Source organism: Sus scrofa, chromosome 4, assembly GCF_000003025.6.
Source record: "Sus scrofa isolate TJ Tabasco breed Duroc chromosome 4, Sscrofa11.1, whole genome shotgun sequence".
In the NCBI taxonomy this organism is placed as follows: Eukaryota; Metazoa; Chordata; class Mammalia; order Artiodactyla; family Suidae; genus Sus; species Sus scrofa.
In genome coordinates, this window is record NC_010446.5 from 29,562,436 (window position 1) to 29,587,797 (window position 25,362).

Here is a 25,362-nt window from a genome sequence, read left to right on the forward strand (position 1 = left end):
AGCCTTTATCTTACATCACCAAAAATTAACTGAACATGGATTAAAGACTGAAATGTAAGACCTGAAACTATAAAATTCCTATAAGTAAACACAGGAGAAAAGCTACTTTTAGAAGGGTTGTGTAGCTTTACCCTTAAACCAGACATATATGTAAACACTTCATTATTCTTTTCACCTACTTATTTTAACTTACTGTGCTTATTTTGAGTAGATACATACATGAGTGTATACCAATTGTAGCTGATAGTATGTAAAATTCCCATGGAGTAACAGTTGGTAAAGAATACTTTTCCTTTTTGATGTGATTGTAAATGGGATAGTTTCTCTGATTTCTATTTCTGCTCTTTTGTTATTAGTATAGAGAAATGCAATTGATTTCTGTGTATTAATTTTATAGCCTGCAACTTTGTCAGATTCATTGATGAGTTCTAATTGTTTTCTGGTGCTGTATTTAGGGCTTTATAAATATAGTATAGTATCTAGGTTTTTCTAAGTAACTATAGTAATAGTGATAGTTTTACTTATTTTCCAACTTGGATTCCTTTTATTTCTTTTTCTTCTCTAATTGCTATGGCTAGGACTTCCAAAACTATGTTGAATAATAGTGGTGAAAGTGGACATTCCTTGTCTTGTTCTTGATATTAGTGGGAATGTTTTCAATTGTTTACCATTGAGAATGATGTTAGCTGTGGGTTTTTCATATATGTTTTTTATTATGTTGAGGTAGGTTCCCTCTATCCCCACTCTATGAAGAGTTTTTATCAGAAACGGATGTTGAATTTTGTCAAAAGCCTTTTCTGCATATATTGAGATGATCATATGGTTTTTATTATTCACTTTGTTAATGTGGTATATCACATGGATAGATTTGTGGATATTTAAGAATCCTTGCATCCCTGGGGTAAATCCTACTTGATCATGGTATATGATCCTTTTAATATATATTTATATTAGGTTTGCTTGTATTTTGTTGAAGATTTTTGCATCCATGTTCATCAGTGATATTGGTCTTTAATTTTCTTTTTTTTGTGGTGTCTTTGTCTGGTTTTGGTGTCAGGGTGATGGTGGCCTCATAGAATGAGCTTGGGAGTGTTCCTCCCTCTGCTATTTTTTGAAAGTTTCAGAAGAATAGGTGTTAACTCTTTTCTGAATGTTTGATAGAATTCACCTGTGTAGCCATTGGAGAAAAAGGTAGTCTCCTCTACATTAGTGGGAATATAAGTTGGTACAATCACTATGGAAAACAGTATAGAGGTACCTCAGGAAACTAAATATAGAGCTACCATATGATCCAACAGTTCCACTGCTGGGCATATATCCCAACAAAACTTTCATTAAAAAACATACATGCACCTGTATGTTCATTGCAGCACTATTCACAATAGCCAAGACATGGAAACCTAACTGTCCATCAAAAGATGAATGGATTAAGAAGATGTGGTACATATATACAATGGAATATTACTCGGCCATAAAAGAACAAACTAATGCCATTTGCAGCAACATGGATGGATCTCAAGACTCTCATACTAAGTGAAGTATGCCAGAAACAAAAAGACAAATCCCTTATGATATCACTTATTTGTGGAATCTAAAATATGGAACAGACGATCCTATCTAAAAATAACAAACAAAAGACAGAAACAGATCATGGCCAAGAAGAGCAGACAGGAGTTCCCAGGTGGGGCAGGAGGGAAGGGGGAGGAAGTAGGATGGATGGGCATTTTGGGGATTTGGGGGATGCAAACTGTTATATTTGGAATGGATGGAAAATGGGAACCTACTGTATAGCACAGGGAAATGTGTGTGATTGGGTCACTTGGTTGTATAACAGAACTTAACGAAACGTTGTAAATCAACTATACTTTAATAATAATAAAGAATGCTTTTCCTGCATAACATTATGCATTCAGTTAACCCTTAATGGGAACTGATCTAATTTCTATCTAGAAAACAAAATTTTGCTGGCATTAGGTAATACTTATTACTCAGTGGAAAAGCCAGTGTTTGAGCAGGGCACTCAACCTGTGTAATGTGCAATTAGTAGAGTAATGCAGAATGGATTTGGAAAAGGATTTATATGGTCAAATGTTTTCTTTTTACTTTGTTTACTTATTATCATCACAGTTTGGCACAGAGAATACATTTATTAATTTTTTTTCCTGCTGAAAAAAGCATTAATTTTTAGGTTTTCTCATGTAAAGAGGTCTAGGAATGACAGCATGAGGAAGGAATTAGGACTCAAGGAAGGTTGTTAAACATGTCCATGGCTTCTGGATTTCCATGCACTCCAGATGCATGGAAATTCAGAGTTACATGGGAATGAAATAGTTTAGATTGTTCTAATCTAATATTACAGATAAGTAGCTCATATGGTTTTGCCTTAAGAGAATCCTTTCTCTTTGCATTTTCTTTGTTCCTTTGATGATGTGAATGTGGCTAGACATATTTTCACTATAGCAGAAACCATCTCCCATGCTCTATATGCTTCTCTTCTTCCACCTCAGATTCCGTCTCAGATTTCCCCATCCTAAGGAACCCCTTGCTAGCCCCTTCCATCTCTCTAGGAACAGTGATCTTTAGTGGAGCCTTCACTCCCTCATCTCTGACTTACTCCTGGTTCCTGCATTCAGCTTTACTGAACTCCTGCCTTTAAGATCGCCGATGACATCCTAACGACCAAATCAAATGGTCATTTTCTTTTAATTTTGAAATAAAAATTGTATATATTTAATGCGTACAAATGATAATTTGATAGACATACACACAGTGAAATGGTTAGTGCAGTCTGGTTAATTTACATATCTTCTCACATCCATGAGAAACACCTATTTGCTAGGAGCACCTGAAATCTAGCAAATTTTCAGTGTGCAATACAGTGCTAGTTACAGTAGTCATTATATGCCTTTTTGCCTTAACTTTAATGCTTAGAACAAAATGGCATATAACTCAAATGTTGCCATTTTTTTTTGTAACATCTCCTCTGCAGATTTCCATAAAGGATCAAGTGCTTAGAACCTCTTTATGAATTACTTTTATTGGCATTTCTATAATGGAAATCCTTAGGGTAGGACCTATGGCAAAGTGACCTTTATAACAACTTATAAGGTCTAACAAGTACAATAAGACTTCAAAAAATCATATCCTGTCATGACTAAAATGTTTACTTGTCATTTGGGTGACACCAGTGATTGATTTCTAATGAGGATTTATAAAATGGTCCCCTAGGCCAACTTTTATTTGAGTGGTAGCTGTAATAATAATTTCTCTCTCTCTCTCCTCTTCTTTCCTTCCTCCCTCTCACCACACAACTGCCTTTTGTCTAGATTTTTGGTTGTTTCCATATTCTATTTATAAATACAGGAACTAGAAGAGAGCTCTGAAATCATGCTCTGCCTAATTAGTTAATAGGGATCATTTTCTGTATTTTGAGGCATAAAAACTGGACCCTTAAAGAAACTTTGCTGTATTCAGTGCAAAATGTTCTTTGTCAGAGCCGGAAAAATAGCATTGATTAGTTATGACTGCAAGCCATAAACTTTTACTGTAGGAATGTTGCAACTCTTCTTGAGTTTATAATTTTTAATTCCCCAGGATTTCTTAGTCTTAATTGAAAAGAAACTTGTAATTCGTTGGTCATAATCCTAAAAATATAATCTCATGCTGGAAGATAACACAGGTATATTTACGTGAAAGTAAACTGTCCTCTCAACTAATATGCCCAGATATAGTCTATAGCGGGAGATATATTTTGGATACGCATGCACTTGTATGCACACACACCCTCAGAGACCCTATCCCCAGTACTTTTTAAAATAGCCTACTTCGTGCCCACTGATACCTTCTGTGACCCAGAATTTAAGATTCAATAGTCATTGAAACACATCTGCAGTTGTCTTCAAAGAAAGACTTGATTTATGTTAGAATCAATTTAGTTTTTTTTTTTTTTTTTGCCATTTCATGCTCTCTCGGCATATGGAGGTTCCCAGGTCGAATCGGAGCTGGAGCCGCCAGCCTACGCCAGAGCCACAGCAATGCAGGATCCAAGCCGCATCTGCAACCTCACAGCTCACGGAAACACCAGATCCTTAACCCACTGAGCAAGGGCAGGGATCGAACCTGCAACCTCATGGTTCCTAGTCGGATTCGTTAACCACTGAGCCATGACGGGAACTCCAGAATCAATTTAGTTTTTAACAAAATATTTAGATAGCACTATTTGGATAGAACTTTACATTTTCCCATAAGAAGACTTGGAAACATTAAGGCAGTTAAAAATGTTTATTATTCCAGGGAGTTCCCATTGTAGTGCAGTGGAAATGAATCCAACTAGGATCCATGAGGATGCAGGTTCAATCCCTGGCCTTGCTCAGTGGATTGGGAATCCAGCATTGCTGTGAGCTGTGCTGTAGGCTGCAGACACGGTTCAAATCCCGCCTTGCTGTGGCTGTGGTGTAGGCCAGCAGCTGTCGCTCCAATTCAACCCCTAGCCTGGGAACTTCCATATGCCACAGGTGCAGCACTAAAAAGCAAAAAAATAAAATAAAAATAAAAAATTCAAAACATGTTTATTACTTCAAGAAAGTATCAAAGTATACATTTTAATCTTCTTTAATATTTATCACCCACACTTTCTTTTCTATTTTGTATTAGAATCAAACTGACTGGAAGCAATTGCCAGAAGTTTCTTAATTCATTCCTTGTCTTCCGACTGAGTTCTAGTTAAGCTACTGTCAGAGAAATAGTTTCCAACTTTTTGAAAAGTAGTAAAACAAAAAAAGCTTTTCACATCTGTTCTCAGTAACTCAGTCTCTAACTTCCCTAATAGATAGAGGCGTTCTTATGGTTGTGTTATATCTTTGTAGCTATAATTTTATCTATTTTTTGATTAGCAACATAGTGAAAGGTAGAAAACAGTTCTATTTTAAAAGACAATTTTTCACATATCCTGTGAGCATTGATATCTTTTTTGTTTCTTGGCAAAACATTCTCTGTAGTTTTTCCTCAAAGTCCCTTTTTAACTATTTTCACATTGATGGTTTTAGGTCAAGTTTCAGCACAAGTCCTAGAACCTGCCCTGCTAAGATTGTGAGAAGCAGGTATTTTATAACACAGTAAGAGCTCACTGATATTCCTTTATATAATTTTCTTATCAAACTCCAGGCGATGTCTTTACTGAAATTATAGTAGTTTGGAATGCATGTCTCCTCTGGGATGTTGGATTCAGTGATGGTTTATTCTCAATTATTTCTATTACATTTTAAATTTTTTCATGTTACATGTAAACTTTTCATTTCTCATTTTTAAGACCTTTCAAATAAAACTGATTAGAACATAGTGATATAAGAATGACATAAGCAATGCTTGCGAAATACTACAGATACTTCTTATGTGTGTGTATATACCCATATATGTACATATACATATATGTGTGTGTGTGTGTGTGTATTATGTGTGGTAGTTTCCTTTGATTTCAGTTTATATATTTAACAGTCTGCACTTTTTCTGGAGAGTGAAATACTGTTTTCAGCTGAGGTTAAGCAAACTTATTAAACAGTAGGATGTTTGATTTTCCCTCCCGAAGGTGTTTCATTCAGGAGTTCGTATATGGCAATGAAACTTATATTTAAAAAAAAAAAAAAATCTCAGGAGTGCCCATTGTGGCTCAGTGGTTAATGAATCTGACTAGCAACCATGAGGTTGTGGGTTCGCTCCCTGCCCTTGCTCAGTGGGTTAAGGATCCGGCATTGCCGTGAGCTGTGGTGTAGGTCGCAGATGCGACTCTGATCCAGCGTTGCTGTGGCTCTGGTGTAGGCCAGCAGCTATAGCTCCAATTCGACTCCTAGCCTGGGAACCTCCATATGCCGCAGGAGCAGCCCTAGAAAAGGCGAAAAGACAAAAAATAATAATAATCTCCCCAGAGATTCTACCATCTCTGGCCCGTGAACTAGCTTTTGGAACCACAAGTCTAAACTTCCTCCAACTCCCAGCTGAAAAAGAGACATCCTATGTCTTCTTCCCTTGAGATTTTCCATGGGTGCACTGTTGCTACTGACATGAAAATGTTAACTCTGTTGCTTATCCCCAGGAACCTGAGCCTTTGACCCCAGAGGATAACTACTATGAGAAATAGAAGTGGTAGGCCAGGCCCACTGGGGAGCCAATGTGGCCCAAGAGAAGGCTGATGTAGTGGGGGGCCTGGGTGGGGAAGCTGATGGCTTTCTTCAGCCTAGTATTTACTGATTAGTTTGTTCAGCAGCCATTTAAATGATTATGAGATCAAAGATGTTTTGCTGGGCACCAGGGATCCAAAGAGTACAGTGGAAAGAGTACAAGTTTTAGGATCTGCCAGATGTTGGTTTGAATCACCGACGAGCTATGTGATTCTGAGCTATTCACTTAACTTCTCTAAACCTATTTCCTCATCGGCAAAGTGAAAATAATGCTTACCTCGCGGGCTGTCATAAGGACTAGAAATAATACACATGAGGTGCCTCATGTAATGCTGTCATTTATTTCGCATGGATGTGCCAGGGAGAGTATCTGACACTTGACACATGTTTATTTTACAGCAGTACTGAGGTGGGTGCCATTGTTATTATCAGTTTAGAAATAAGTTTGAGTGAGTATCTGTAACTTGATTTTTAGTAAGACTCTAACCAGTACTCGGTGGCACACATTGGCATTAAATTGTAGCTATTTGTAATTATTCACAAACTAGGAGCCAGGAAATATAAGCACACATACAATTGGAGCAAAAGGTGGTGCCTTTCTTAGTGAGGGAGGTTCAAAGGGCTGCAAGGGCAGAGAGAGGATGCATTTGAGGAAGATGAACATTCATCCCCTCATGTTGCCGCGGCTCCTGACCCAGCCTCTGCCTCCCCTCATGTAACCCTGTGCTGACCGTCCTCATGTAAGGCCTGCCACTCAGGTGAGCCACGGCTGGCCTGATAACCCATATTCTGACATCACCATCCTGTAGAAACCTTCCTTACTTTCTTTTCATTGTAGTATGTCTTCAAGTCCCAAGAAATTGTGTTGAATCCAAATTAAATAAATGCTTGCCATATAATAATAGGCCTAAACATCATTTCTTGGACTTCTTTTTTTTTTCATTTAGTTAATGGTTATTGATTGAAGACCAAGAAGAAGGGATTAAATCATCTTATTCAAATGGAATTATCTTAAAAGGTACCTTCTGATATACTATGAGGTCAGCTTTGGAGGGACTTGAAATTCTTCTCTGGTTATCCTATTGCTCCTAATCAAATGAAATCAGTAGTATCACTTTCTCTGCAAAACATGATGTTTTTCTGACTTAATTTAAGAATGCCAAATGAGCCTGATGTTTTTCTCAAATTTTATTTATTTTGAGTATATTTAGGGTGCATAGCTGTATGACATTCTGGCAGAATGATTTGAGTACTTAAATTTTTTGATGATATTCATGACATAACAATGTGTATGGTCCACAGTGCACGGTACATAGCAGGACTGTCTACCAATCCACTTACCCCACCAAGAAACTATAGATTGCATCTTGATAAAAGGTAAGAAAAAGAATAAGCCACGGATCAAGCCATGTAAATTTACAGAAAGTAGAAGTTAGAGATACGTTGTCATGTATGCCATACTTGACAGTTTATAAGCATTTTTAGTTATGATGAGGTCATGGAAATCTCTCATAGAACTCTGTTGGAGTAATATTTGTTGTTTTCTAATGCTTTTCTGCTTTTCTTGAAAAATAACTATCATTGTGTCCTTATCCAGGGACTTTAACAGTTGTAAAATTATATGAGAGAAGTATTGAAACCTGGTTCCACATTGACTCTGCTGTTTATTAGCTGTAGGAACTTGGATAGGTCACTCTGGTTTTCTGTGCCTTGCTTGCTTCTTATCTAAAGCACTTAGCAGGGTTGGACCAGAGCAGAGGGTAGTAATGTCAGGTATACTTGCTGTCTCTTCACCCTCCCCAGTGTGGTCCACTGGCTGGGAAGCCAATGTGATCAGAAGCCTTGGTCGTGAATCACCACCCAACAATCAGCTTTTGTACTTAATAATAAATTTATGTGCACTCTCTGGACCAGAAGATACGAAGATCATCATTAGTTCTTCTTTTAACTCCCTTCTTTTAGATAAAAGACCTAAGGAAAAAAAGGCCTGTTCTTTATAGTTGTTTAGGTTAACTTTCCTGTATGAAAATAGGAACCTGAATAATGCCTTTTACCCCTAAATCACTGTTCAAATAGCATATTCATCTTAATTTAACTTTCTTTTCTCATTAGCCCTCCTTACCTTCAAACATCTTTTTAATAGAAAAGTAATTATATTTTTCCTTATGCTGCATTTGGGTCTTGCTATCTATTCTTTAGTCCACTACAGTCTGCTTTAGCTTTGGCTAAAAAGAAAAGAAAAAAGAATACTTCCAGTTGGGGTTAAAAGAAAGTAAAAAGTTAGAGCCTAAAAGCTCTCCTGTATACATACATATTTAAACCAGAGAAAATCTTACAATAAAGTGAATTATTGCCCCCTTGTGGTAGAGTTATATATTTTTTTCACACGAAGTTTTGGACAGGATTATTTTATCTTGACTACCCTGAAACTCTTTGTCTTTTATAGAGTGATCCTAAAATAGCTATGAAAGGAACTTTAGCCACTTTTGAAGCCACCTCTCTTTGTTTATTCTCACCTATCTTAAATCCATGGAACCTTGTCTAAACTGATTTTTGTCCTTTTATGTTTGAGTTACCAGATTTCTAAAAACTTAAATCAACTGAGTGACCAATATTGTATGGAACAAACCCAGATATTATTCATATTACTTTTCTGTGGTCTTTTATTGCTTCAAATGAGTTGTTAGGGGCTCAGGAATAGAAATTTTGTTTTATACCCAAAGAACAGTAATTTTCTTTGGAGCTATATGATGAGGAAATTTTGAAATACCGTTTGCAGGAAACCTCAGTGGTGATACACTTAATTTATAAAGGTTCAGGTCATCCTTAGGATTATCTTTTCATCTTCATCAATATGAACATAAAATAAGATTTTTAAACCAGATGGGGCTTCCTTTCAGCAAAACCAGCAACAGACCTTACGCTTACTAAAATGTCTTATGAGAAGAATTGTACTCTTCTTTTTACAACAAAACCATGGTAAACTTTTACAGATAAAAGAACAATAACACACAGTCAGAATTGGCTTATTGAATTAGTGCTTACAAATTAGTATAAATCTACAAAGATATTGTGTTCTGAATTCTGAATGACTTTCATGTTTGTATGTTTAGAGAAGCCCATTTTGTCCACTATTTTTTATTCTGGGTGGTTGTCACTCTCCACCAATAGCCTTGTAAGATGAATAAGACAACTGGTAAGTTAACCTCCAGATTGTGTGTGGAATTTTAGAAGCACGTGCTCTTTTTTTTTTTTTATCAAGATGAAATGACTAAGGTGAAAGTTTTTCAAGTTATGAGTTGAAATTCAAGATGTCCAGTAAAGTTTCCTAAGTAGGTGGCTTGTTATTTTTTAACACTTTAAAATTTATTGATTTTTCTCTAGCTTATTTTTTTTTTCTAAAAAAATTTTGATCACTAACATTAAACAGCTAGTGGACAGTATGCCAGTCCTTTAAAAAGACAACTGTGAAATGTTTTCAGTGGAAAGAGCCTATTACTGAAAAACCAGATAGATGTTACTTAAAATGCCAGTTAAGGAACTTTGTACTATAAAGAAGGAGCCAAATGGATTCATCTGCTTTACTCATTCTAGCTCACTCTCTCCTCTGACTGTCTAGCTAATGTAGGTAAATAACCATCAATATGTTGTTGCCATTATGGAAAGTGGAGAGCTTTTTATCTTAGGCTATGTGGTGTATAGTGGTAGACCCAGTTCTGCTCATCATATTTGCCTACTTGGATTCCTTTCTAGAGAAAAGAAGCTTTGCAAGCCAAAATCGTTCTTAATGTCTAATATTTAGGTTAGCAGTTCTTAAGCTTTCATATCTTAGATTCATTTTTTTTTTTTTTTGTCTTTTTAGGGCTGCACTCAGGGCATGTCGAAGTTCCCAGGCTAGGCATTGAATCTGAGCTGTAGCTGCCAGCCAGCACCACAGCCACAGCAACGTGGGATCCAAGCCGTGTCCCTGACCTACACCACAGCTCGTGGCAACACCAGATCCTCAATCCATTGAGCAAAGCCAGGGATAAAACCTGCATCCTCATGGTTACTAGTCAGATTCGTTTCTGCTGAGCCACGATAGGAATGCCATCTCATAGATACAATTCTGATCTATCTCTCCACTAAGGAATCTGTTTACCACCACAGAAGGAATGCTTCCAAATAACAAGCTTTTACTGATACCCCTTTACGATAAGTTTTAGGGACATGTAATAATAGCACTCTTGGGAATAAATTTAATTGTCATGGCCTTAAAATATAAAATACTTCATAGCTGAAAGCAGACTTTATAATAGTTTCAATAATCATAAAAAGAAGAGGTCCTGAACAATTGTAGTAGGGCTTTTAGGTAATTTACTGTTTTTCCAGAATGATAGTAAACATCTCTATGCATCAATCTCTGTCCAACTTTAGGTTATTTTCCTAGGATAGATTCCTAGATCTGAGTCAAAAGTTAGGAATATTGTTAATGCTTTTGTACACATTGCCAGATGGCTTTTCAAAAAGGCTGTGTCGATTTTATATTCTCATAAATATCCCTGTTGCCTGCCTCACCACATTCTCACCCACTTTTAGAAACTTTCACTTTTAAGAATCTTTGCAGTTCTATCTCAGTTGGCAGTTTTAATTATGAGATTTGATTCTTTAATTATATTGATGAGCTGTTTTTCTTTTATGAATTGTATTTAGGTGTTTTGTCTATTTTTATGAGCTTTTCCAATATTTTAGAAACCGGCTGGCATTTTTTCCAGTGAGTGATCAGTCACTCTTAAATGAATAAATCTCTGTTGCTACTCATTCTTGGGCAAACTGAAACTATCCGTATGAGAAAAAGAAATAGGCCAATTACTATTTATTATCTGCATCTCAGTCCTTGTGGCTTTACGTGTGGAAGCTGCCTCCAGCACGTCCTCTGAAGTATGACAAGATTCATCAAGTTAGTAGTTACACAGACTTCTTGTCCCAAGTTTTAGTGCTTTGCAGGATCATTGGAGGTGATTCTTAAGCCTCCATGATGAATTTCATAAATACAGTGAATCCCAGGTTTCAAGTCAGCATCATAAACTTATCATTAAAATTTAGTTAAACTTGATGCTGGTTTCAGGTGATTAGGCTGGTCATCAATAGTTGCGACTATACCAGGGGTAATTATAATTTTCACGATATGGCTTACTTTGTCCAGTTTTGCTTGTGTGTATGTTTATGCGTGTATATATATGAGAGAGAAGCTCTTATCTTTTTCTGTAGTTACAGCTACTGAATTTATTGAATGTTCTTTCATTGTATTTATCATCAGGAAGTCTTTCTCAAAACACTCAGTAATTGCAATGCAAACCCAGAACAGCCATTATGTCTTACAAGGACCATTGTTCCAATGATGAAAAAACTCTTACTTAAATCTAATAAAAGTGAAAATCATTTGAATTGGGGAGCTTATGAAAGAATCGCATTCATGTCCAACTGGCAGTGGAGTCCGTATTTTCACAGCTTCATGTAATTTGTGAGTCTGCCTGATAATATTGGTTCGAAATAATCTATTCTGTTTCTGATTCTAATGGCAGTAATCTACAGCTGGATGTTGCGAGTATTTCCATAAGGAACTGTTCACCTTTCTGTGGGAAAGAGTTGATAGGTTATCCTCTTGGACCATTTCCACATGTGTGCAAGTCAGTGTCGTTATGTTGGGGAGAGTTGGCTTTGATAGCATCTTTCTAACTTTGTTCATGTTGATGATAATCTGGTCTCGCTAGTGATGTTTTACACATTTTTTCATCCTAGGAACACAGCCTTTTCACATGATGCTTCATGACTTTAGTGAAAGATAACTATAGCATCTTCATTCTATAGATGTTGAAATTGAGAGTCACAACCATAAAGTGTTACCAGGGATCCCAGTTACAAGACTGCCTACCTACCAGTGATTTGTTAAGGCACTGCATTCTTAAAATACTCAGGATAAAGATAGTGCAGAATTTTTCATTAGAGTTGGACATACCTGAAGGCTGACAGTCTTCATAAAACTCAAATCTTTTCTACTCATTTTGTGCAGTACATGTTACAAGTCTTTTTTTAAAAAACAAGAAAGTTAAATCCATGAGTTGAATTATTCTTTGGGTGACTGGTATCATATTTGCTTTTAAATGCTCAGGACGAATGTGCTTGATAATGTGAAACAATCTGAAAACATAGAAGTCATTCTCTGAGTCTAATCTCATGTCCACAGACGTAAAGAAGTAGAAACAAAGTAATATACTCACATGTCCAGTATAACTTATTTTCAAATATGTAGATAAGAACAAGGATGTATTTTTATCAGCTTTAATCTTGAGTTCCTTAACATTTTCAAATATAAGAGTTCAGAAGAAAATATAGGATATGGAAAGGGTCTTGGACATGTTAGTAGTTTATGTTTTAATATTTTATTCCTTTGAGTTGGCTTAAAGTCAAAACAACCTAGTATGGATCACAAAATATTTTCAGTTAAGTTAGGACTATCCATGTTCAAATCTTGGCTAACCATCTTAATTGTTTGGTATTTGCATTATGTCCTACATGAGAAATGGGGCTGACTGAAACCAAAACCAAGCAATGACCAATAGCAGAGATATCATTTAAAAGGGACCTCTGAGGAAGAATTTTAGGCTCTAATAAGGTCTCCGAAAACATCTATAGTTGGAACCAGTACGATATAACTTACTGCCAATGGAATAATCATACGATTGTATAAAATAAGTTTGCCAAAGCACTTACGATTTTTTTTGCCACAGTATGAAATGAACTGCTTTATGCAAATATTAACTTCCCCTATCGCACAATGTTACACCAGCCAGCAAACACAAAAGACCACTTGATATCGACAATTACATTGGAATAATATATTAATAACATGAAATTAGCCTTCTCTTAAAATGAGTTCACAGTCATTTAGCATAGATTCGCTGCAACCGAAATTCGTGCACATTTAACTTTCAACTACATAATTTATATGGAGAATTGAAACGAATGTGAAACGCCTTCTTTAAATAACATATTCAGTATATTTTTATCTTAACATGTTTTAAAATATAGGAAGGTTTGCATTTTTTCATTTAATTTTGATTTGCTTCTAGAAGAAACTCCAGCCTTTAAAAAAATGAAACATAAACTGAATTTTTACATGGTAATGATTTTTTTAAAACTAAGGATTTTTTGCTGTTATTTTTAGAGAAAATATAGAACTAAGAAAACCTACATAAAGCTTTATAATTGAAGCTTCTTTTTAAACATGCTATTATATTTTATGTCATCTCTCTTCCCTCAGGAGTGTGTCTCATCATTAGATATGGTGTTACTAAATAGTTGTAACTTTACAGTTTCTTTGATTAATGGTGGCTTGGAGTAAAGTTTCATTGGGTAGGAATAACTACGTTTAAAGATGGCAAAATGCCATTATAAGTTTAATGCCAGAATTTAATGAGAACCAGAAGTTAACTTCAAGGACCTTCATAATTTAATATGAGGGCATGCTTGTATTCTTATTATTTTACTGTAGTGTCCTATTAAAAATAAGTTATTCTTCTTTACCTTTTGTGATAAAAAGTTTTACACAGGGAAGTTTTACTTATTGAAAATTGACTATGTACCAATCATGTTCTAGAGTCTTAACAAGTGAAACTGTTATCTATCCTCAAACAAAACAGATCCTTTTTGATCAGAAAGAGCAGGAATGGGAACTGCCTCCCTTCTTTAGAAATCTCATGGCCTCCTTTAATCTCATGTGACTTTGGTTTTATAGAGCATGCATGTGTCTATCTATCTAACCTCTGGCCTATTTCTTTTCCATTTCTAAAATCAGCCACCTTCTCCACTGTCTGGATTGAAAAGCTGACCAGCAATGTCCCTATAATGAAAGGATCTCTGGGATATTGCATTTCTTAGGTGCAGGAACAATGGAGAGCATGGATAAGAAAAGAATGTTCTATCTGTGGTACTGATGGCTACAGTGTCTAATGGCCCTACCTCATAGGAAGAGAAAACTTAAGTTTGTAGAAATACATGATAAAATTGGAAGTGGGGTCAGGTAGAGGAGGAGGAAGAGGTGACAGGTTTCTTTCTAGACTGTGAGGAGGACTTTCCTGTACCAAAAGTATACAGTGCCAAACTACAAATGCAGATGAGCCTCAAAGCTCTTTTCTCTTTTATAAATCCCATGATTCCTATGTGTTTAGAACCCAAAGAGGGCAAAGGATCTAAAGCAAATGCCTATGTTCTTACTCTTTTTTTCTCACGGTCCTATGTATCCATACTTGCCAAAAAATGTTGAGACTTTATGAAGACCATGAACCATAACCACAAGATGGAAGAAGTAAAATACAGCAGAGGCAAGGGGAAAACTTCATCCCCAAACTCCTGATGGAGGAAGACATCAACTATTTTAGCTGTGGGCTGGGCTTCCTAGTAGCTAAAGCAAAGACTAGAAATAGGATTTTCTGGTAGTGAGACATTCAACCACCACTTCTTTAGAAACTGTCAAGGATTCTCCTTGCTCTCAAAACAACTTGCCTAGGAGATTTGTATAAGAAGCCATAAGCCATGTAACAAATGATGTCCTCATGAATTTTTATAGAAAATAAAGAAGTATTCCACATATGTCATTTCATATATTGGCCTTTGGAGAACACTGGGGGAGTGATGTTAAAAGCTAGAGTTTTTATTCTCCCATGGGGCCGGGAGAGGGGAGTTTGAAACTTCTGGTATATTTACTGTAGATAGATGCTTATTTTCTTTTGACCCAATGACATGTGGAGCAGTAGAAAGATGTAAAGATGTCTAGTAAAGGGTAGCATTGTTAAAAGGAGGAGGGGATAAATGGAATTTTTGTGGCAGAATGATATTTGCAGGACTGATCAGGCCGCTGGGAGCTTTTTAAATATGCCAGTTCCCTGTAACAGGAAGATCAGTCTCTGTTTTAGACAGCATATCCAATTTAGTAAATTATTATTATTCCATCAAAATTAATGTGAACAATTTTCTCTTTGAGGCTGCTTTTTCCATAGGTGATGTTTTCCAGATGGGCTTTGTGTAAAACTCTTAATGTTTTGTGTTTTCTTTCCTAGAGAAAGAGCCTTTTCTGACATGTCTTCATTTCTTGCCCCCTTCCCCCCCACCCCCACCCCCATTGCAGGGAAGAGAGCTCCAAAGGCAAAGGAGAAAAAGAACAAGAAGAAGAAGAGGAAGCTGATTGATAGAGCCCAGGAGCAACACAGCGTCTTCCTAGCTACAGATAGAGCTAATCAGTAAAATAAAAGACACAGAGGGTGGATTTTTTTGGTTTTTTTGGGTGGTGGGGTGGTGTTTTTTGCAGAAGTGCACAGAGCTACTCTCCACTCCTGGACACTGGTGTGTGGCATTTGTGCTGCTCTGACCAGTCCCTGTTCCCAGTAACGTTGTGAAAGGAGGAGACACAAGCATGGTCTCTGTGTTATTTATGCTTTGGTTTGCATCTGGAGACTGTGAAGGCAGGAGTAAGTGTACAGCTTGAAACTCAGCTCCCTTTGTGCCACCAAGAGAGTCGCCCTGGCCCTGTGGAGGGGCAGGAGGCCTGAGGTTGCAGATCCCCCACTGGAGAATGGACTTGTGCATATTTATGGGAAGGACAATGCTTGGCAGGCAAAGTGCTATTTCACTTGTGACCTTTATTTCTCACGTTGTGCATTTTCAAGGATAAATGCATGTGGGTATCTGCTTAGTGTTACCACACGTTCTCAGCATCTGCTAGCTTCCAACAGTTGTGCGCGGAAGCTGCTCTTAGCTGGGACTCTGCTACAGGAATTCCCGCTCAGCTTCACAGTGGCTCAGATCTGTACATACTCTGCTGGGGCTACATATAAACCTCTCATTTTACTGTATATTTATGCTTTCTTCTGTGTAACAAGGCATACCTGATTAATACTGATTAATGTCACTTTGTTTCTAGTGGTTCCTAACCATTGTCTGGTAAATGACTGTTCTAGTTTTGTGAATTGATGAATGTTTTGTTGCCCCTTGAAACTTAACGTTCCTTTTTTTGTGTGGGCTTATTTCTCATTATAAGGATAGGATAAGCTAGTTTGTACATAGATTCAGATGACCCGTATCAAGGGATTTGAACATCGATAGACCTTCCCCAAGTCTCTCAACAGTTCAAGCATGATGCAGCTGGCAGTCAGAAGCCAAAACTCCCTTTGAGTCTAGATGTGTCTCATAAAGTCAACTGAAAACATGAGGAATGACTTGCAGTCATTTGGAGAATTCATCATGCAGTTTCACAGGCCAGCTAGAGAAGTTTTCAAACTTTTAACTTCAGATTTCAATATATAGAGAGAGTTTTTATTTAAAGCAGTTCCTGACTTGCAGTGACAGAACACCTATCAATATTCTTGGGTCAGTGTAGAAATTACCATCATGAGGCCATGCATCGTATTTAAGGAGAAAACAGAATGAATTCCTACAACTTCTGGTCAGATCTTAACAGGTCTTCTTTGAGCCAGAATTTATCTCATATCCAAGACTGAGTAGAGACTGCCCAGGTAACTTTCAGAGCAGTTGTTTCCAAAACATCCTTGTCCACTTTAGGGGAAGCAGTTCTTAAAGGGTTTTGATTTGCTTTTTTTTTTTTTTTTCCAAAAGAAAAATTATTTCCCTTGCTGATCCAGAAGAAAATTAAAACAAAAAGGAAGGGTTGTAGATTTCTGAGGAAAAAAACAGAAGCAAGGAAAAGCCTTTTTCTCACCTTGCATTGGCTAAACTACCTCTTGCACATTTTTGTTTTAACTTCTCAGTCAAAAAGCATCTTACCAGTAAGTATAAATATCAAATACATCATTATGAAAATAATATTGCTATGAGATAATAAGCCATATATGAATGTTGTATACAACTTTAGGGTTTGCATTTAATCCTAAAGTGTTCACCTCCTTTCACATCTATTTACACTATATTCCTATTTACTAACTGGGAAGGGGGCTTCTTTATATAGTGCTTCATCGTTAATAAGTCAATACCAGTTCTGTCTCTGGGACGTTCTTTTGTGCATTAAAAAATTCAAAATTATTTTTTGTGGAGATTTTCTTTTCCTGAGACATCCATTTAGGTGGGAAAAAAAGGCAGTACATTAACAGCTGTACCTTTAAATAATAGTCCTTAAAAAAAAGCAGACAAATTTTAAACCCTATGTTTATAAGTACATCTCAGGCACTAGTTTAGCTATATAAATTGCACTGTAGCATAGGTGGTTAAGAGTGGGGATTTTAGAGACTCACTGCCTCTCTTCTAGTCTGGACTCCGTAGCCTGAGACAAATTATTTAATGTCCCCAGGTCTTAGTTTACTCATCTATAAAATGGAGGTAACAATATGTGTCTTAAGATCTAAATTAAGTAAAAAATGGATGAGTTGTGTTTTAAGGATTCAATTAGGTAAAATGTTAAAGTATGGTCAGCAGAGTGGCATATACTAAGCAATACAATTTATTACCTGTCCTTGGCTATTTAAAAAATAATTCTCATCAACAAAACAGAATATAGTTATGAAAGCATCAGTTCTCTTCAATCTGTTTTTTGATGTCTGGATATTATTTGCTCAAACTTTTATTCTTGTGGGAAGTGATTACAGCTACTTAATTTCCAAGCCTCCTACTTATAAGCATATACAAACCAACAGAGACACACACACTACAGTGTAATTTACAGCTTCAGGGTAATTATGCAAAGAAGATCTGGTGGTTTTCCACAAATAGCTATACCATTCCTATACTTCATACAATGTGTATAAATAGAACATATGAAACTGGTTTTCTTCTGAATACTTTCAAGTAGTTTAGCATCTGTAAAAGTGGGCCTACAACATTCTCAATTAAGAAGCTTGAGTGGTATTTTGATTGGGATTGCATTGAATCTGTAGATTGCCTTGGGTAGTAGGGTCATTTTAACAATATTCTTCCAATCCAAGAACACAGTATATCCTTTCATCTGTGCTGTCTTAAATGTCTTTCATCAGTGTCTTATAGCTTTCAGAATACAAGTCTTTCACCTCCTTAGGTAGGCTTATTCCTTTGTATTTTATTCTTTTTGATGTGATGGTAAATAGGATTATTTCCTTAATTTGTCTGAGAGTTCATTGTTAGTATATAGAAATCCAACAGATTTTAATATATTAATTTTGTATCCTTCAACTTAACTGAATTGATGAGTTTTAGTAGTTTTTTGGTGGCATCTTTAGAATTTTCTATCATGCCATCTGCAAAAAGTGACAGTTTTACGTTTTCCTTTCCAATCCCTATCAAAATACCAGAGGCATTTTTCACAGAACTGGAACAAATAACTTTAAAATTTGTATGGAAACACAAAGACCCTAAACAGCCAAAACAATCTTGACAAAGAAGAACAGAACAGGAGGAATCATGCTTTTGACTTCAGACTATACTAGAAATCTACAGTAATCAAAACAGTATGATACTGGCATGAAAATAGCCCAGAAATAAACCCATGCATCTTTGGTCAATTAATATACAAGAAAGAAGCAAGAACATATAGTGGAGAAAAGACAGTCTCTTCAATAAGTTGCACTGGGAAAACTGGACAGCTATATGTAAAAGAATGAAATTAGCACATTCTCTATTACTGTAAACAACACAAAATGGATTAAAGACCTAAATTTAGGACCAGGAACCTATAACACTCTTAGAGGAAAACATAGAACACTCATTGACATAAATTACAGCAATATGTCTTTGGATCTTTTAAAACAAAGGAAAACAAAAATAAACGAATGGAACCTAATTAAACTTAAAAGCTTTTGTAGAACAAAAGAGACCATTGATAAAATGAAAAGAGAATATACTGAATGAAAGAAAATATTTGCAAATGATATGACTGATAAGGGGTTAATATCCAACATATATAAACAGCTCACACAACTGAACATCAAAAGAAAACCCAAACAACCCAATTTTAAAAATGGGTAGAAGGCCTGAATAGACATTTTTCCAAAGTGGACATGCAGATGGTCAACAGGCACATGAAAAGGTGCTTACTATCACTAATCATCAAGGAAATGCAATCAGAACTATGATGAAATATTACTGCACACCTGTCAGAATGGCTATCACAGAAAAGAATACAAATATTGACAAGAGAAAAGGGTAACTTTGTACACTGTTGGTGGGAATATAAATTGGTACAGTCACTGTGGAGAACAGTATGGAGGTTTCTCAACTAAAAGAACTATCATATGACACAGCACTGGCTATATATCTGGAATAAAAATGCTAATTCAAAAAGATACCTGCATTCCAACGTTGACAGTAGCATTATTCATAATTGCCAAGATATGGAAGCAACCTAAGTGTTCAGCAACACATGAGTGGATAAAGAAGATTTGGTATACACACACAATGGAATACTATTCAGCCATTAAAAAGAAGGAAATTTTGCTCTTTGCAGCAACATGGATGGACTTGGAGGGAGGATATTATGCTTAATGAACTAAGACAAATACTGTATGGTGTTAATTATATGTGGAATCTAAAAAAATACCACAAACTAGTGAATATAGCAAAAAAGAAGCAGATTCACAGACACAGAAGAAACTACTGGTTACCATGCAGGAGGGGGAGGGGCAATATATGAATGGGGATTAAGAGGTACAAAGTATTATGTATAAAATAAGCTATACAAGGGTATATAATATAGCAAGGCAATATAGCCAATATTTTATAATAACTGTAAATGGAATATAACTTTTAAAAATTGTGCACTTAAACCATATATTATGTATCAAGTATACTTCAATAAAAAAATACTTGAGTGGGGGCAGGCAAAATGGGTGAAGGGAGTCACAGGGCATAAATTTCCAGTTATAAGTCATGGGATGTAATATACTGCGTGGTGACTATAGTTAATAATACTGTATTGCATATTTAAAAGTTGCTAAGAGTAAGTCTTAAGTGTCCTCATCATAGAAAAAATGTTTGACAGATGAGCACTTAGGAAAAGCCAATCTTATGAATATGTTTTTGTTCTTTTTCAAGATGATGACTGACCAAAGATCTCAGTCACTGTAAACATGGAATTTTCATCTCTTGCTACAGACATTTGGAAAAAGTTAACACTCAACTTAAAGTGTGAGATTATATGCAAAGGTGATATGTGATTCCTACAACAAATACATAAATATATTCCTACAGGAGTTCCCGTAGTGGCACAGTGGTTAACGAATTCGACTAGGAACCATGAGGTTGTGGGTTCGGTCCCTGCCCTTGCTCAGTGGGTTAAGGATCTGGCTTTGTCGTGAGCTGTGGTGTAGGTTGCAGACGCGGCTCGGATCCCGCGTTGCTGTGGCTCTGGCGTAGGCCAGTGGCTACAGCTCCGATTAGACCCCTAGTCTGGGAACCTCCATATGCCGCGGGAGTGGCCCAAAGAAATAGCAAAAAGACAAAAAATATATATATATATATATTCCTACAAAAAAAATATATATATATATATATTTGCTTTCGAGGGGAGCCGTAAGTAGGAGAGAAAAAGAAAAGCATGTGATATACATTTGTTCATTTTAGAGAAATGTGTGTATTTTGGATACTACTTGATAATACCATGTTAGAAAAACTATACTATCCTCCCTTTTCTTCCAAAAGGGATAACTATCTACTCTTGATCTCATTCCCTTCAGTATCCACTCCTTTTATGGCTTCATCCCTTCCTCTCTCTCTTCAACTTAAGATACTCTTTAAGGTCCTCCATGCTCAGTATCCTGAAAAGTAGTTTACATTCATTGATGTCTCCAATCCCCTCCCATTCTCATTGGTCTTAACTCATCATAGTTTTGTTTTCTTCCAACCACTGCATTACAATTGTTCTGACAAATGTAGCAATACATTCCCTTTGCTAAACACAAAGGAAAATATTTGCCTCATTTACTTCAGTCCTTTTCTGTGTTTTTATCTGCTATTTCTACCAATTTGACTCCATTGGGCCCTTGAGGAATTTTTTCATTTGGCTTCTGTGACATTCCTAACCTGGGTTTCTACTTCTCTGACTACTCCTTTTCAGTCTTCAAGTTCTTTCTTGACTTAAATATTGACATTTCAAGGGTTAGCCCACTACTTAATCCTTTCGATTTAGTCTTTCCATCTCCTCACTCCAGCTGGGAAATTAACCTCATACTTCAGCTATCACCTATGGTTATTGACTTATAAGCCTATATCCCAGGAGTTTGTTAACTATTTCCAAGCCTCTACTAAATATTTGACTAGGGGACCCCATACTTATCTCAAGTTCAATGTATTTAAAACTATTACCATTATCAGTCAGGGTCCAGTAAAGGAACTAAACCAGTCTAGCTATTTCAAATAGGCAATTTAACACTGGAAATTGGTTATACAGGTGGTGAATGAGAGGAGAAGCTAAAACTGGAATGGCAAGACAATCAGACGAGCAGGAGATTAGCAACAGTAAAAAGCCACTATATCAAGAGAGGTAACAAAAAGAGTTTGCAGAATCTAGTAGGCAAGGCCACCCAGCTAGCACAAGGATCATAGCTGAAGCTAGAGTTACGGCCTTTGAGGAAGCTGGCACCAAAGACAGAAAGCTTATCTAGTAAGAGCCAAAATCTTGGAAAAGAGTCTGGTCACCAGGAGAAATGCTGCCTAAGGCAAAGTGAGAGAGGAAGAAATACCCTGGCTTCTCCCTCCCTCCAGCTTCCAGTCTTACACCAACATCTCCACTGCCCAAACCTGCCTGGAAACCAGAGACTCTGGGTAAGATAGTTCTCTGTGATGCTACAGCATAATCACTGGTCTGCCCCTCCTCCCAAATAATTCATCTTCATGCCTTCCCCATTTAATAATATTTTTACCTACCAAGGTGGTTAAGCTAAGACCCTTATATTCATCAATAAAGCATCAGTAAGTTAATTCTAAATGTAAATAAAAATAAATGAAAAATGAAAAAAAGAAATGAGTTTTACTGAAAATATTTTAATTTGGGATGTTCCTAATTTTTTTTCATCATGTATATTTCATCTTTAATCATCAATATTTTATAATTGATGCTTTAATGTTTGAGACCTTAAAAAGATACTGCTCATGACCTAAAATATGTATGGTTCTGGTTTAAATTTATTTTCTACTTTCATTTTTATTATCCAAGGTGTTTTATGATTAAGTTATGGCTACAAAGAGCATATGATCTTAAGAAATCATACATCTTCTACGCTGAGATAAATTTTTAAGATGAGAAAGTAGAATTAAGAAGAATGTATGTCTTCATTATAAAATTCTTATCTAGTGGGGGCAAGTTTTTAACTTAAATATATTCTCTCAAAACCAAAGACACTTCTCCTAAATGAAAAAATATTTCTTACTACTTATAAAATTATTCTTTCCACCCATTTACTATCATTGTTCCATACATCTAATCTGTTGCTGGAGTCTAGTGAGTCTGCCTCAGAAATATCTCTTAAATTTCTCCCTAACCTCTTCACTTTTTTGGTCTTAAGCCTGTTTGATTCTGTCTTTCTGAATTGTTCCATTACTATCCTAAATATTCTTGCCCCCAGCTTCACTCACTTCAACTTTTTATTTATGTTTCTTCCATTTATTTGTCTATTAATATATTTGTTCTGCTATACTCTTTTTAAATGCCATCCCATCCTTGCAGAATAAAATATTAAAAATTTCCACATGGAATACAGTGCCCTTTTAATTTTCTTGTATATTTTGTGGGAATCAAGAAAAGATTGATTGGACTAAGATGATCATTGTCATAAAGTATGCAAGTGTTCCTTTATGGTAAGCTTGGACATGCTCACCAGATTAGCTGATACCTCTTGAATCGTGAAGGCAGAGATGTAAGGGTAACTAGGCCTTTGAAAGTAGATGATAAACAGAAATCCAAATGAAAAGTTAAATAGTCTGAAAAATATGTCAAAGGTTTAGACTGATTCTCATATTAATCTATGATGAATCATTAAAGCAAACTGCCATGTGCCACCTTGCCCAGCATTAGAACACATTGCTAATCACTGCTGAACTAAACACAGGTCTCAGAATCCTTTCGAATCCTTTGTCATTCCAAAGAAACATTACAGATAGACTGGAGTTGACAAGGGAGTTATAACCTTTTTGATTCCCAGGTCTATTTAAAGCTCTAGTTGGTGACAATTGTGCTCTCTCAGACATATTCTTTAGAGTATTCCATGTAGTATTTTTCAAACCTTCCCACTAAAGTATCCTTAAAGACAGAGAAAAGTGAATTTACAACTCTTGGATTATAAACTGAAGCAGTCTTATTTCAAATTTGAAGTGTCTTTAGCCTCCTAACTTTAATATGAAGATTATTCATGCAACAAGAAATTTCAATATAAAAAATTCATGCAAATTTTGCATTCTACACAGTAAAATAGCTGCTTATTTTTAAATATGAAACTATTTCCCCAGGCTTAAGCATCCTTCCCCCCCCAAAAAAAAAATCTGGAATGAAATCATGTTCCAGGAAGATATTCCATGATTAGTTGGACCTTGGGCTTCACATAATCACTTATACTTGGAGAAATGCATATCCCTGCTTAAGAAGCTCAGCAATAGTACTTTGGTAGTGTTCTGAAGCTCTCTCATGGCTGAGCCAACTCACTGCTCCTTGGGCTTTATAACCTCAGCTTCCATGGCAGCATGCTATCTGGTACACATCCAACTCTCATTTGATTCTCTTCTACTGTCTCCCTTTCTTTCTTCTGCTAATTTAGTTAAAACCACAAGCCTTCTTCCCTAGGTCTGTTTTTGAGAAGAGAGGTTATCAAAGTTTCCCTGTAAAGGAGCAAAGAGAAAATGTTTTAGGCTTTACAAGCCTCCTGTCTCAGACACAACTACTCAACCTTGTGCCACTGTAGTACAAGAGCAGCTGTAAGATAATATGTAAACACATAGCTCTCACTATATTGCAATAAACCTTTATGTACAAATGTACAAATGTGAATTTCAGTTTTCACAGTCATTATATAATACTTTTAATTTTTCCAGCCATTTAAATATGTAAAATTGTTAGCTCACCAGCTATACAAAAATAGGTAGTAGACTGGATTTAGCCTACGAGCTAACTTGCTGGATTGTGGACTATCCTTGCAAACTCCGAGAGACTGCCTCTAACTCTGCCTCTGCAGGTGTGCAATAAGCATATTGCAGGCACGTGCCATTTTAAAACCACCCTATATATGTGATTAAGTACCAAATTTATATTTTCACTCATGATATCTCACTCCAATTCTAGTTTTATTCCTCATTGGTCATAGACTATTCCCATGTTTATTTCTGGCCCAAATGTAAAGTGAAATACCAAAAACTCAAAAAGCAAAATTATTTTTTTCTGTGAAGGTTCTCTCCTTTCTAACTTCTTCATTGATGTAATTAGCCTCACTATCCTCTAGCACACCCAAGCCCCTGCATTCTGTTCAGCAAATCAGACACTTTCTCTTTATTCTCTACCCATTCAACATCAGGACTTCTCCATCCTTTCCTGTAGGTGTCAGAGGTATAACATCTCTGTTCTTAGAGCCCTAATCTACATGAATTAATGCAATGGACTCATTTTAAGCACAGCCAAAAAGACTCTTTTTAAAATAACTGATTACACTTATTGGTATCTTTACACTTCTGGGATCCCTAATTCCTTCATTCTTTCTATCCCCCATTATCTTAGTACCTTTTCTTTCCATTAGAACTTGGCTTTCATTTCCTGTATTAGCCTATGAAAATTGAGTATGCACTGAACGCCTTCTAAGAGTAAAATTTTCTATACAATAATTTCATTGCCCCTTTTCTGGCTTGTTCATTTTGACTGCTAGGTGATTTTTAGACAATGTTTTGTGTCAGGTTGAGGTCCTCTAGTATGGAAAATATAACAAATTATGTGATAATGGCAGAAGTATCAAGGAAGATATCTCTTGGGAGGTAAACTTTGGCATGAAGCCTGGATGCCGGGTATATGATGACCTGGGAAGGAAGAAGACCAGACACTGCAAACAACCAGTGCAAAGGTCCTGAGGTGCAAAAACAGAATCAGGATGCTCAAAGTACACACAAAAGGGAAAAGTTGCTAGAGTATAGTCAGGAGAAGCAGGGACCTACATGAGGTTAGGAGTATTGAAAGGCAAGGTCAAGAAGGGCCATGAAGGCT

At 36.3% G+C, this 25,362-nt stretch overlaps 1 protein-coding gene across 1 annotated transcript in view; it reads left to right on the forward strand.

Moving 5' to 3' along the window:
• RSPO2 (R-spondin 2) overlaps window positions 1-15,455 on the forward strand; it is a 162,117-nt gene extending 146,662 nt beyond the window's left edge. The window contains 1 exon segment of the mRNA NM_001293141.1: window positions 15,340-15,455. Coding sequence (NP_001280070.1) covers window positions 15,340-15,455 — 116 coding nt within the window.